The sequence below is a fragment of the Pristiophorus japonicus genome, chromosome 15 (genome assembly GCF_044704955.1).
Source record: "Pristiophorus japonicus isolate sPriJap1 chromosome 15, sPriJap1.hap1, whole genome shotgun sequence".
NCBI lineage: Eukaryota > Metazoa > Chordata > Chondrichthyes > Pristiophoridae > Pristiophorus > Pristiophorus japonicus.
Genome location: NC_091991.1, coordinates 5,289,039 through 5,302,966, shown reverse-complemented (window position 1 = coordinate 5,302,966; position 13,928 = coordinate 5,289,039). Strand labels below are relative to the sequence as shown.

Genomic DNA, 13,928 nt, shown 5'->3' with positions numbered 1-13,928 from the left:
CACAGAGAGTTGTCAATGCCAGTTCATTGGATATATTCAAGAGGGAGTTAGGTATGGCCCTTATGGCTAAAGGGATCAAGGGGTATGGAGAGAAAGCAGGAAAGGGGTAATGAGGGAATGATCAGCCATGATATTGAATGGCAGTGCAGGCTTGAAGGGCCGAATGGCCTACTCCTGCACCTATTTTCTATTTTCTATGTTTCTATAATCTAGGCCCCTCATAATTTTATACACCTGAATGAGGTCTCCCCTCAACCTCCTCTGTTTCAATAAAAACAAATCCAGCCTATCTAATCTGTCCTCATAGCTAAGATTCTCCACCCCGGCAACGTCCTCATAAATCTCTGTACCCTTTCAGTGCAATCACATCCTTCCTGTAATGTGGTGACCAGAACTGCACACAATACTCCAGCTGTGGCCTAACCAGTGTTTTATACAGTTCAAGCATAACCCCTCTGCTCTTGTATTCTATGCCTCGGCTAATAAAGGCAAGTATTCCGTATGCCTGCTTAACCTTCTTACCTACCTGGCATGCTACTTTCAGGGATCTGTGGACATGCACTCCAAGGTCCTTTTGTTCCTCTACACTTCTCAGTATCTTATCATTTAATGTGTGTTCCCTTTCCTTGTTAGTCCTCCCCAAATGCATTACCTCACACTTCTCTGGATTAAATTCCATTTGCCACTATTCTGCCCACCTGACCAGTTCATTGATATCTTCCTGCAGTCCGCAGCTTTCTTCTTCATTATTAACCATATTTTAGTATAATCTGCAAACTTCTTAATCATACCCCCTATATTCAAGTCTAGATCATTAATGTATATCACAAAAGCAAGGGACCTAGTACTGGCCCTGCGGAACACCACTAGAAACATCCTTCCAGTCACAAAAACACCTATCAACTATTACCCTTTGCTTCCTGCCTCAGCCAAGTTTGGATCCAACTTGCCACCTTGCTCTGGATCCCATATGCTTTTACGTTTGTGACCTGTGTGCCATGTGAGACCTTATCAAAAGCTTTGCAAAAATCCATATACATTACATCATACACTTTGTCTTTATCGACCCTCCTGGTTAAACTCCTCGGAAAATTCAATCAAGTTAGTCAGACCTGACCTTCCCCCTTCCCTTAACAAATCCGTGCTGATTGTCCTTGATTAATCCTTGTCTTTCTAAGTGAAGATTATCCTGTCCTTCAGGATTTTTTCCAATAATTTCCCCACCACTGAGGTTAGGGGGATGGAATACAAAGGAGTGGCAGTTATGCTACAGTTGTAAAAAGCTCTGGTTAGACCACATCTGAGTAGGTCTGTGCACCACACCTCAGGAAGGATATATCGGCCTTGGAGAGGGTGCAGATTCACCAGAATGATACCGAGACTAAAAGGGTTAAATTATGAGGACATGTTGCATCGACTAGGCTTGTATTGCCTTGAGTATGGAAGCTTGAGGGTAATATAATTAAGATTTTAAGATGAGTAAAATATTTGAAAGGATAGCAACTATTTCCTCTGGTGGGGGAGTCCAGAACAAGGGGGTATAATCTTAATGTTAGAGACAAGCTGTTCGGGGTGATGTCAGGAAGCATTTCTTCACACAAAGAGTAGGGAAAATCTCTTCACCAAAAAGCTGTTGAGGTTAGATCAGTTGAAAATTCCAAAACTGAGATTGATCGATTTTTGTTAGGCAAGGGTATTAAGGGATACAGAACCAAGGCAGGTAAATGGAGTTAAGATACCGATCAGCCATGATCTAACTGAATGGCGCAAACAGGCTCGAGGGGCTGAATGGACTATTCCTGTTCTTATGAAGGAAAAGAGATGGAATGGGTATGCTCGCGTGGAGGGTAAACACAAACTTGGACTGATTACATAGAAACATAGAAAATAGGTGCAGGATTAGGCCATCCGGCCCTTCGAGCCTGCACCACTATTCAATAAGATCATGGCTGATCATTCAACCTCAGTACCCCTTTCCTGCTTTCTCTCCATACCCCTTGATCCCTTTAGCCGCAAGGGCCATATCTAACTCCCTCTTGAATATATCCAATGAACTGGCATCAACAACTCTCTGCGGCAGGGAATTCCACAGGTTAACTACTCTCTGAGCGAAGAAGTTTCTCCTCATCTCAGTCCTAAATGGCCTGCCCCTTATCCTAAGACTGTTCTGGACTTCCCTAACATCGGGAACATTATTCCCGCATCTAACCTGTCCAGTCCAGTCAGACTCTTATATATTTCTATGAGATCCCCTCTCATCCTTCTAAACTCCAGTGGAAAAAGGCCCAGTTGATCCAGTCTCTCCTCATGATCCAGCCATCCCTGGAATCAGTCTGATGAACCTTCGCTGCACTCCCTCAATAGCAAGAACGTCCTTCCTCAGATTTGGAGATCAAAACTGAACACAATATTCCAGGTGGGGCCTCACCAAGGCGCTGTACAACTGCAACAAGACTTCCCTGCTCCTATACTCAAATCCCCTTGTTATGAAGGCCAACATACTATTTGCCTTTTTCACCGCCTGCTGTACCTGCATGCTAAGCTTGGGCCGAATGGTCTGTTTCTATGTATTTCCTCTCCCCACTAAGCTGCAGTGCTGAGTGTAAAGACATCATACTTTGTTGAGGCAGCGAAGACAGGTCTTGTTTGACATATTCAGGGGAATGTGGAGAGTCAGTAACCATGGGCTCCAGATTAGTGATTGGTGCAGACACAATGGGGGCGAAATTGCTCCCTTTTAAAGCCTCCTTAGCGCCTCTGGGGGGTGCAAGACACTTTTTGCCTGGAGGAAGGGGGTGGGGGGTGGGGAAATTGCCCGGGAGTTTGCGGAGGCGTCCCGCAGTTAGCACCCCGAACCACTGCGCAACCGGTGATGACATCATCGCTGTGCGCGGCGACCCCTCACTGCCACACGTCGACCCCTTAACGCCCTGAAACGTTCACTCTGTTTCTCTCGCCATAGATGCTGCCAGACCTGCTGAGTATTTCAGCATTTTCTGTTTGTATTTCAGATTCCAGCATCCGCAGTATTTTGCTTTTGCAATACGTTTGATGGTAAGTCGGCCGGTGAAAATAACCTAAAAGGGTGCGCTGCTCAAGCATTGTCAGTCCCCCAAATATCTTTCTACATGATCCCTGATACAAAAACAGTAGAGATGTGTAGTTTTTCACAGGAAGGAGGCTTATGATTTCAGGAGGAATACAATGAGATTTTCTACCAGAAAATTCACAAATTGTTTATTATAATTAATTTCTTATGACATTCCTTTTAACATTCAAAAGAAACAGGATCCAGGTTACTTCACTGGCATATTAAACAGATTTTGTGAAAATTGCTTTTTAGCCAACGTAAAATATGCACTTTATCAACAACTACGGTATATAAATCTAAGTATTATAATTGCATGTACATTGTTCAATTGCTTGAAGTTAAAAATAATGGAGACAATATTCAAAATCCAACATCGCAACTCTAATCACATCTGAAATTCCAAATGGGGGGAAACTTTGTATTTCATTAAGTAAACAATCAAGTCTTGTTTGCAATGCACAGAAATCCAAAACATCCAGAAGATTCAAAAAGCACAGAATATATATATATATACACTATTTTTCAGAACAGCATCCCCAGTGACTATTGTAAAAACAGGATTTTAATGTCAGGATCGGTGCAAGGAACGATGTGTGCTTATCCAAACCATTTCTGTCAAAGATTAGATAACTGAATATTTGAATTTACAGGATTCTACTGGAAATCCATTTAGCGATTTCAGTGCATCATTTTTATCTCCTTTAATGCTTAGCAAACACAAGGTGAAGGGATTCCCTTGCAGTGTATGCAGCTTACAGCCAATGGGTACGGGCACGGGGGGGTTGGGGCCTCCCCGGGCATTGCTGCAGAGCCGAAAGGAGCGTGTGGCGGGTGAGAGAGAAAAAGAGGGGGGAAATAGAAATGGAAGGGGAGAGGGAGGGAGAGGGCAGGGAGAGAGGACATCAGCGTTGATTCTATAGACGAAGAGGGTAACAGTCTGTTGTACTATTGCAATAAAGAGACTAATTTGATCGCAAATATTTTGCGGGTCGCTGCTTTTATCAAATATTCGGCAGTGGTGACGAAAAGCAAACAGAGTTCGCAGATGCATTTATCCAAGGCTCCCAGAAGTACCCCTGATTGCTAAAAATTTTAATTGAGCTAACAAATGAATTGCTATGGGGTAGGCATGCACGTCTATAATTTATTGTACTCACCTGTCCACTGAATTACATTTAAACAAAAGTAATTTAAATCAAAATTTACTAAAAATACTGAGATGTGGAGAACCCTAGAAAATTGGTTACAAAAACCGTATCATGCAAATACCTAACAGTTGTTATCCTATTCCTGCGTGCAGTAATATTTCATGCAGTGCGGCAGCAGAGTGTTAAATGATTTTCATCACAACTAGCCAAACTATACATAAAAATATTTCTTATAGGTTGATTATGCTCACCAGCCTGACCTGATAAAGTGCAACATCCCCACTGGCACTGGGAGTCCCTGGTCAAAGACTGCCCTAAGTGGAGAAAGTGCAACCGGGAGGGCGCTGAGCACCTCGAGTCTCAACGCCGAGAGCATGCAGAAATCAAGCGCAGGCAGCGGAAGGAGCGTGCGGCAAACCAGTCCCACCCACCCCTTCCCTCAACGACTATCTGCCCCATCTGTGACAGAGTCTGCAGCTCTCGTATCGGACTGTTCAGCCAAGAACTCACTTCAGGAGTGGAAGCAAGTCTTCCTCGATTCCGAGGGACTGCCTATGATGATGATGCCCAGAGCTGCATCCAGAGTGCAATTATATCCCATCAGAGACGCCTATCTCTATGTTGGCAATGGGACTGTTTCACCAAAATGACAGAAAAACTGGCCAAGGAAACAAAATTTGGGGCCAGCTGTCGGTTCCCTTCCATTTTAGTGGTTGAAGCAGAAATTACTATCACTTCAGCTCCTTTCCTCAGCTTGGTAAAATGGATCTCAAGGATGACAAGAAACACTGCACACATTGCAACACTTTAGAGTGTATATGTATGTGCGTGCGGCATATTGATGCACACATAACAACAGAAATTACAATCAGTACTGTTTTCATCCATATGTACCTGTCTGCTATTTTAATATATCATTAAATGTCAGTGCCAAATATAGTTTCTATCCTACATATTTTTTTTAAATGCCCTCAATACTTTAACTTTTTGTTGTCTATAACAAGATGTTAAAAACTAGTAATAAAAAAACAAAACTCTGAGTTTCTTAAATGACATGTTATATAGTATATTCAAAAATAATAGCTCTTATCTTGCTTATTAACAGAAACATCTGATATTTAGCACGTATGACCATGGCTTTGGTTTCTCTTTGAGAAAGTTAAAACTGAGTAAATTAGATGTAAGAGTAGTTTTTTGGGGGAAACTAGTTAAGCACAGGAAAGTCACAGGTTTTAATCCCATGGATTAGCATCTCACTCAAATATACTTGGCTTAATTAAGCAAATTTGGAACGCTCAACAAATACAAGCTGCTGAAAGTGATGAGGGGAATGTGACGAGTCCATCACGATGCCTTTGAATGCCCGTCTGGCAATCATGAAGTAGCAGTGATGGCCGAGAATTCCGTTTCTCAGAACACCCTACCCTCCCAGCTGAAACAGAGGAAAACTGGAAGGAAAAAATGCCATAAAATGCATGGAGTATGTCTGGGGAGTTACCACAGAATATCTGTTGCAGTGATAGACATGAGTGGCAGTAGGCAGTTTGATAACAAAATAGAGGCTGACCCAAAGTCTGGATTCCACTTGGGGTATTCTGTCAGAAAATGAAGTGAAAAATAATGGAATTAATTTCCAATAATGTTGCTAACGTTACATTGAAATAAGCTATTGATACTAATATTAAAAAAAACATACGTATGATCAATTCACGATCTGGGTCGCCTGAGAATAGAAAGAGAAAAGCGTGAGTTAAAAATTCACTGAAATTAATAACATAAAAATATAAAACTATTGACTACTTAACTTACTGCATAAATTGCTCCTACAAAAATCTGCACCACAATCAACGCAAGGTGCCCCTTTGAGATATGGTTTCTTTCCTTTGCTATTTCCACTGAAAGAAAAATAGATCGATGTAATCACAATTTTTGTAGTTCACAACTTTATTTTCAAAAAGTAAAGTTTAAATAAGCTGGACAGAGCAATACATTGGAGGATGTCTTGCTTGGCACTCCCAAGACAAATTAACAAGAACTAGGACCATCATATACTGAAAAGAGACCAAGTATTTCCCTCAGTATAAGTGGAAGGCAAGGGAAATACTTGTGACGTACAAACATATAAAAATGATGAACAGGAAAAGGCCAGCTGGTCCATTAAGCCTGTCCCATACTGTCATGGTGCAACTTAACACCATGAGGGAATCGAGGGATATGGAGATAGAGTGGGAAAGTGGAATTGAGGTTGAAGATTAGCCATGAACTTATTGAATGGCAGAGCAGGCTCGAGGGGCTGTATATGATCCCCATCGCCATCTCACCCCACCAGCAGCCACGCATTCTCATGACAGGGAAATGACAGGAAAAAAACCCTCGGCCCATTTGAGAATACAAATTTGGGAAATTCCTCCCCAACATGCCCCCCTCCCCCCAAGTGATCAAACAAGTTTTAGGAGACCACACTGAATGGGAGACACAATGCCCTACACCACACCTACCTTTTATACACTGTGGTTATAGAAGATGAAAATTCCAGTTGCTTGCGCCTACAGAGATGATTAGGTTGGGGTGACTGACTGACTGATAGTGTCAAACGCCGATATTGACTTCAATGGAAATGAAAATCTGGAGAGGTGTTTTAATGGGTGGCCAAGCCAATTTCATACGTTTTACACTATCGCCCAAATTCCAAATTACCCACAGGGAGTTTAGAATAATCCTGACTATCTCCCATTTCCATTATGGGAACCTACAAAACCAAGCTCAGAAGTTTTACACTCCAGTAAGAATGAGACCTGACAAACATTGTACTATCATAGCAAACGAATACCCATGGGAACTATTGCACAGACTTGTATATAACTATTCTGGATATCACACCTTGTCAGACACACAGAAGTTTTCCTTAATCCTGGCCCCACCAATAACCATTCCCATTACTTGAGCACGCTGTTTGATAGTGATTTGAGACAATTTATTGTGATCCTTGCATGAGCAGAAAATGAGGATCTTTCTCCCTAAAATCCATGTTCTTTGTCTCAGCCTGTGGCTATGAATCTGTGATGTTACTCTCACATGGTCTCCTTCAGGCAGCAGTAAAATTAGTAAAAAGTGGCTTGTCCACCTGGTAACCTTCGTACAGGTCAGAAAGTGATCAATGATGCTCATTGATGATGGAACATCAAAGTTTGGAGTGCCTCAAACAGTTAATGTGGAGGGCTGCCTGCTTTCCAGAAGAAATGTTACCAGGGCTATATGGTGTCAGAGTCTATAATCAATTGAGTGTTTCAACCTTTGTGGTACTCAACTTAGGTCTCTAGAGGCTAGGTATCTTTTTCATGCTAAGGTGCTGACCTATAATAATCTCGGCTCATCTATACTTGGTTGACTAAATTTTGTGAACAGCTGAAGTTTCTCGGAAGGAATTCAGCATGACTGTGTATGCTAATTATAGCTATGGTCTGCACCCTACTTAGGAGGATAACTGGGCAGCACAGTGTGTTATATCTCTGGGACCTGCCCAGACTGATGCGATGAAAGTCTGTCTTCTAGCTACAAGGGTCCTGTGTGAAATGAGTTTGGTCATTGTCAATCCAGTTCCTGATGGGGATGGACGTATGTGTCCATAATGTGGCACTAATTGACAAACCTGTCCAGAGAGGCACCGAAATGGCTGGTGTGGGAAGTGGAAATACTGGTGCTTCTCTCAAGTTGGAGAGAAGCAGAAAGAGCTTTACTCTGCGATACCTGATCTGGTGCTTAAAGCTGATGTATTGCTGTCAATTGAAAGAGTAGCATCCCTTGATAAGAATTTTTGTTTAAAAACCCTGTGTATGGCGCACAATACTGGTCATCATAGTGTAGAAAGGATATTATGACTCAGACAAGGCAACCAAGGTGATACCCTATCTCAGAAATTGAAGTTGTGACAAAAAGATAACGAAGTAGTCTTATTCTCATTGGAAAAGAGATCAAAAGGTGATCTATAAACATTTCCAAAATTATTAAGCAAAATGAATATTTTATTAACGATCATTGGCTATATTCTCGCCATTTGTTTGTTGGTAGCAATGTAGTTGTTCCAAGGAAAAGGTTTTGATCATACTTAATGAAATTTAAGACAAGAGTAAATAACTCGGATTGCGACAAATCCGTCTGTCATTGTTAACCTGAATTCAACACGTAACTGCGCTGATTGGAGTGGTAGATTTGAGAGCTAATTTCTGATTGCAGAATTGCTGTGTTTAAGTTTGAACGGTAACTACGGTCCATTACCGTGAGGGCAGTACAAAAAGAACTTTAATGGCACAGTGACTAGGGCAAGTGATGTGTTGTGGCGCGACATCTCGCAACAAGTCACACATTTTTCTACTCTTACCATGTGTTATGTATGTAAACATTGTAACTGGGAAAGACTTGCCATCAGCGGGTGCAACTGTTGGAAGCCCAAGGGTCACCTGCACACCTTGTGCACGGAGTATAAAAGGTTCTCTGCCATGCTGCTTAGGCACTCTGGAGATGTATTAAAGAGACTAAGGTCACATCAGTTTTAGCTCACAGTACTCAGTCTTGCGGAGTTCTTCCAATTGGCGACAAGTAACAGATTACGAACTTTCACGCGGTCATGGCTGCCATTGGTATTTTAGAGAGATTTGTAGAGGGTGATGATTGGGAAGCCTTCATTGAGCGTCTCGACTAGTACTTCATGACCAAGGAGCTGGATGGGGACGATAAAGCGATCAGCGCAGGGCGATTCTCCTCACCGAGTATGGGTCCACATTATACGGCCTCATCAAGAATCTACTAGCACTGGAGAAACCAGCGGAGAAGACACAGAGTTGTGTACGCTGGTTCAGAACCACTTCAAGCCGAAGGAGAGTGTCTCAATGGCCAGGTATCGCTTCTATGCGCAGGACTGTAAGGGAGGACGAAAACCCCTCATTTTACCCAGAAGGAAAAGATCTGTGGGATCTGTATGTGCTGCAGCAGGCCAGTGTCCTGGAAGGAACAGGGAACCCAGAACCAGATGTGGATTGAAACCGAGACGGTTTGGCCTTGGAGGGCCAATGGTGGGACAGAGTCAGCCCGAAGCAAGGGACTCCAAGCCAATGGGAGTGCCTTTGCTCGAAAACTCGGGACTGACTCATCACCGATACCGGGTTATTGTCTCCCCCACATTTACACTATAGAGGGATATTATGCAGGCCTTAAGAAAACTAGGGAACCCAAAACAAACCGAGGGCCTACTCAATGGCTACAGGAGGCCCACACCCTGCCAACCCAATTAACACCTACTCAACCCTTGATTAGGTTAACACCGGGATGGCCAGTGGAAAGCCCCACGCGAAATCCAACACTGCTGCATTTTTCAAAAATCATAAGCCCACCAATGGGAAGGATTTGTTTCAGCACGAAAGTCTGGCTGGATAATTGGATATAGAAGGGGTTTCTGCCCCGACAAGTTGTTCCGTTCTCGTGTTCCAGCAAGCAGTCAGCCTTTTGACACAGAAGGAAGACCAGTGTCCGAAGACACCGAAGGCATAAGAAGTAAATCACCATCCCGAGACGGCATCAGTTCAGCCTCCTTTCGCTACTGAACCTTTTCTTTTTCCACAAGGATCTTCCCCTGAGAGCTGGACTCAGGTAGATCCACAGCAACAACAAGATGCAACAACAACCAAGTTTCCAAGAAAATCACAACCGAAAAAGTAACTTCAGGATCCTGAAGATAGCAAAAAGAGAACCCTGAAACCGTGTTTTGACCTGGAAAGACTGTAAAGGCTGTGGTGAGTATAATCTCTGGTCCCCAGAACTCCCAACTCAGTTAGGTCAGGAAGGTGGGAGGTTGGGCATTGCACTGCTGTTAAACATGTGTCAAAATTTTCGTTGTGTCCGTTTAGTGGCATTTAGGGGGATTGTTTTGTTGGCGTATTGCTGTTTGTTGAGATACACCTTGTCAAATAAATTGGAAGCTTAAAGTTCCTCTTGGAATCACCTCGTCTCAGTTCTGTTGTATTATATCTCCTGATCATGAGTCTTGTGTCAGAACAGTGTAAGGGAAGCCAGGAGCGCCTCGTAAATGCTCAACTGTGTGCCACAAGCTAGGGAAGAAAGGGGTTAGGAGTGTTTGACACTCACAGGTGCCTCACAGGCTAGTCATATGCTGTGGGGACGCACAAGTCTCAAAACCCTCTTCATAAGCTGTGGACACAGTCTCTCCAGGAGTGCTCTTGCAGCACTCAGGGTACCTCACAGGCCAGGCATAAGCTGTGAGGGCAGAGAGAGACACCCAAGGCACAACACTCCCAGAACCCCTTACAGAACATGGTGACCGCGGCAGGGCACAAGCAAACAGGAGATGTTAATATAACAGATGAGGTGATAAGAGAGGAAACTAAAATGGAGGAGAGAATTTCCTCATACATTTTTGGCAAGGTGAATTTCACCAAACCTTGGGTGCAAGCCCTCACACGGGCAGAGCGCCCAGTGGATGCTGCTGCTCAGTGGATAACAGGGAAGGACCACAACCGCAGAGTGGAAAAGGCCATTTGGCTTATCTGCCTCACCTGCCAAGTCCGATAGCTCGACCAGCGGGTGAAGGACTTGGAGCAGAGTCTTCAGAAATCAGAGGAGCTCTCTGCTATCCGGGCTGCGGTTGGGGAGAACCTGCTGGCTGAATTAGCTGAGGAGCAGCAAAGGAAGAGGCAGTTGGAGGCGACCTTCCGAAATAGCCGGGACTATCTTCAGTGTCAGGTCACTGAGGCCAAGGGTAGTGAGAGGTCCCTCCGGGAACGGAACTCTCGGTACGCCCAGAAAATTAGGGAACTGGAGAATAAATCAAAAGACATGCAGGCAGCTTATAAGGTGGCCAGTAGCAGTGAGTTTCAAAAGGCAGATCACGGTGCCTGCCAGGAGAGGATTAAAACTCTCACCCACGCTCTATCCCAGGCAAAAGGGATGGTCGCCCTGATAGGACCTGGAGGGTCCACAGGAGATAAAGGAGATTATTGGGGGGTAGAGGAGAATCCAAAGGCAAGGGACACCCGACCACCTCCTGAGGCACCGGCGGTTTGTCCGGTGGGGTACCAGGAGGAGCGGGGTGTGCAGGTAATAGCATACTCAGGGCTGGGGGCAGGACCAATGTGTCCCGCTTGGCAGCAGGGATGTGGGGCGCCCGCCGAGGGTCAGTTAAGGGCAGGATCAGGTGACCAGGCACTGTCTGCTGCACCGGGTATGGTGGGACAGCCAAAGATAGAGGGACCAGCGCAGAAAGATCCTGAACCGGGGCAGATGTGCCCAGTCAGGCAGCGCAAGTACGGTCCTCTACAGGCAGGTGGCCAAGGTCGGGGAGCGCTGGAGAGCGACTTTATTATTCCCCATGGAGTTCAATCATTCAGAGCCATGGTGGCCCATTTGGCCAAACTCACTCGCACCGGGGACCCGTCTATCCACTTCATGGAGGTGATGCAGGCAGGGGAAATTAATGGGTGCGACGAGGAAGAGACAGCCAAGTTGCTGCTCTTCTCTCTGGACAGCAAATTGTACCAGACCCTCCCGGCAGAATGCCGGAGGGGCAGCACACATTTGTTGAGGTCCAGAGGGCCGTCCTTGAGGCTATGGGCTTCGATGACGACAGTCCTTTCGAACGGGTCGAAAGGATAAGGCAGCTTGCAGGGGAGATCCCGCAGGTGTTTGCGGACAGGCTGTGGGTGGTATTCGACCGGGCGAATCTTTCCCTGGTGCATACCGGCCGCTGGCTGAGGATGCTGGTGGCGAACTGCTTGCCCCGGCTTAAGGCCAGGGCAGAGCTGTGGTTCGATTCCCGGGATCCCAATCTCACCCAGGAAGCAGTGGTCAGGCAACTGGCACTGGTCCAACGGAATGGAGGAGGGGAGGAGGAGAAAACCTCCAAAGGTCGGGTAAATGAAGTAAAACCTAACTCGATTCCCAAAAGGGAATGGCACCAGGAGGGTGGCCGCTCGATTGATAAGGAGGGAGTGTGCTACGGGTGCGGGAAAGCTGGACATTTTAAAAGGGATTGCAGGAGCCCAGCAAAGTGATATGGGGGGAGAAGTCCTTCAGGAGCCGCCCAGAGTGGGGGAAATGGAGGGAGCTCCTCACCATCCCTTGACCAGATAGTAGCTGCAGTGAGGACAGCGCTGGAGGGGACTGGGAAGGTAGCCACGGCAACAGGCAGGGAAGCACCAGCAACCCTGCCAGTACAGAGGCCGTGACTAGCCCAGACACAGCCTGCATACCTGTGCCCACTAGAATACGACCCCTGGGGACGACCCTGGGTCAAGATGGAGGTTGAGGGTGTATTGGGTACCTACCTTTTGAACACTGGTGCTTCCAGCACGATAGTCCATTCGGAGGACCCCGCAACCTCACCTCTATCAAACGGGGTGCCGTATCAACTAGTTGGGTTCACAGGAAATGAGAAGGCTGGGTTTTTCTTAGTCCCGCTCGCAGTTCGTTTAGGAGCACTCCAAACACAATGGAAGTGCATCCTGATGAACTGGGAGCAGGCGGGAAAAGGGATCTTGGGGGCCGATTTCACCATCGCTCGCCAGATCCTAGTAAACTTGAGGAATCACAGTCTATGGGGCACAGTGGACATGGGAGCAGAGGGAGAAGTCATGGTTATTGATAAGAAACAGGGAAAAGGGACTCTGTGTACCGTGAAACCAAAAGGGGGTTACGACCTGGAGGTTCTGGTCGGTAACACCCTGGCAGAGTACCGGGCCTATGTGCAAGCAAATCTTGCAGCATTTGCCACCCATAAACACGATTGTGGGAGAGTCACAGGAGTGGAGGTTAGAATAGATGGGGATCCCATGTTTCACCCGCAAAAGCAGTATGGCTTTCCCCGAGAGGCAGAAGCAGACTTGGAGACAGCTTTAAGCTCGCTTGTCGAGCACGGTGTTTTGAGACCCATAGCCACCCATGTCAACTCCCCGCTTTGGCCGGTTAGGAAACCGGATAATTCTTGGAGGGCTACTGTGGATTACAGGGTGCTCAATAAAAACATCCCACAGTAGCGGCGGTTGCGGATCTGATTGGGGAAATCCCTGCATCCGCAACCACGTTCACAGTGTTGGACATATCCAACGGGTTCTGGTCTATCCCTGTATGGAGGGAAGACCAGTACACGTTTGCCTTCACCTTCCGGGAACAGCAGTATACATGGAGCTGCCTCCCACAGGGCTTTCATAACAGTCCCAGCACTTTTCACCAATGCATGGCGAACCGCTTAAAAGGCTTCAGCCAACCACACCAGCTGGTCCAGTATGTGGACGACCTGTTGTTGTTCACAGACAGCAGTGAGGAACACGGTCCACTGCTGGCTGAGCTGCTGGTCTTACTAAAGGAAGGGAGTTTTAAATTTAATCCCAAGAAAGCCCAGATAGGTCTAGGGGAAGTAAAATTCCTGGGCCTGACAATAAGGGCAGGAGAAAGGGCCATTGATGAGGCTAGAAGAAAGGCAGTGCAGGAACTCCCTGCCCTTACGAATGTGTCGGGGGTAAGTTCTTTCCTGGGAATCACTGGCTACTGTATCGAAGACTATGCAGCCACTGCCGCCCCTCTGCTCAGACTCCTACATAAGGGGGTCGAGTGGGAGTGGGACGAGGGCTGTGAGGCCGCATTTATCCATCTGAAGAGAGACCTGCAGGTAGCACTGGCCCTAG

General features: G+C 45.9%; 1 protein-coding gene across 1 annotated transcript in view; it reads right to left on the bottom strand.

Moving 5' to 3' along the window:
• Positions 1-3,210: 3,210 nt before the first annotated feature.
• Positions 3,211-13,928, bottom strand: part of LOC139280577 (GLIPR1-like protein 1) — a 69,667-nt gene continuing 58,949 nt past the window's right edge. Inside the window, exons 4-6 of the mRNA XM_070900091.1 lie at positions 6,049-6,134; positions 5,936-5,962; positions 3,211-5,834 (exon numbers count right to left, since the gene is read on the bottom strand). Of these exons, the coding sequence (XP_070756192.1) occupies positions 5,734-5,834; positions 5,936-5,962; positions 6,049-6,134 (214 nt within the window). The 3' untranslated portion in view covers positions 3,211-5,733. The remainder of the gene's footprint in view (positions 5,835-5,935; positions 5,963-6,048; positions 6,135-13,928) is intronic.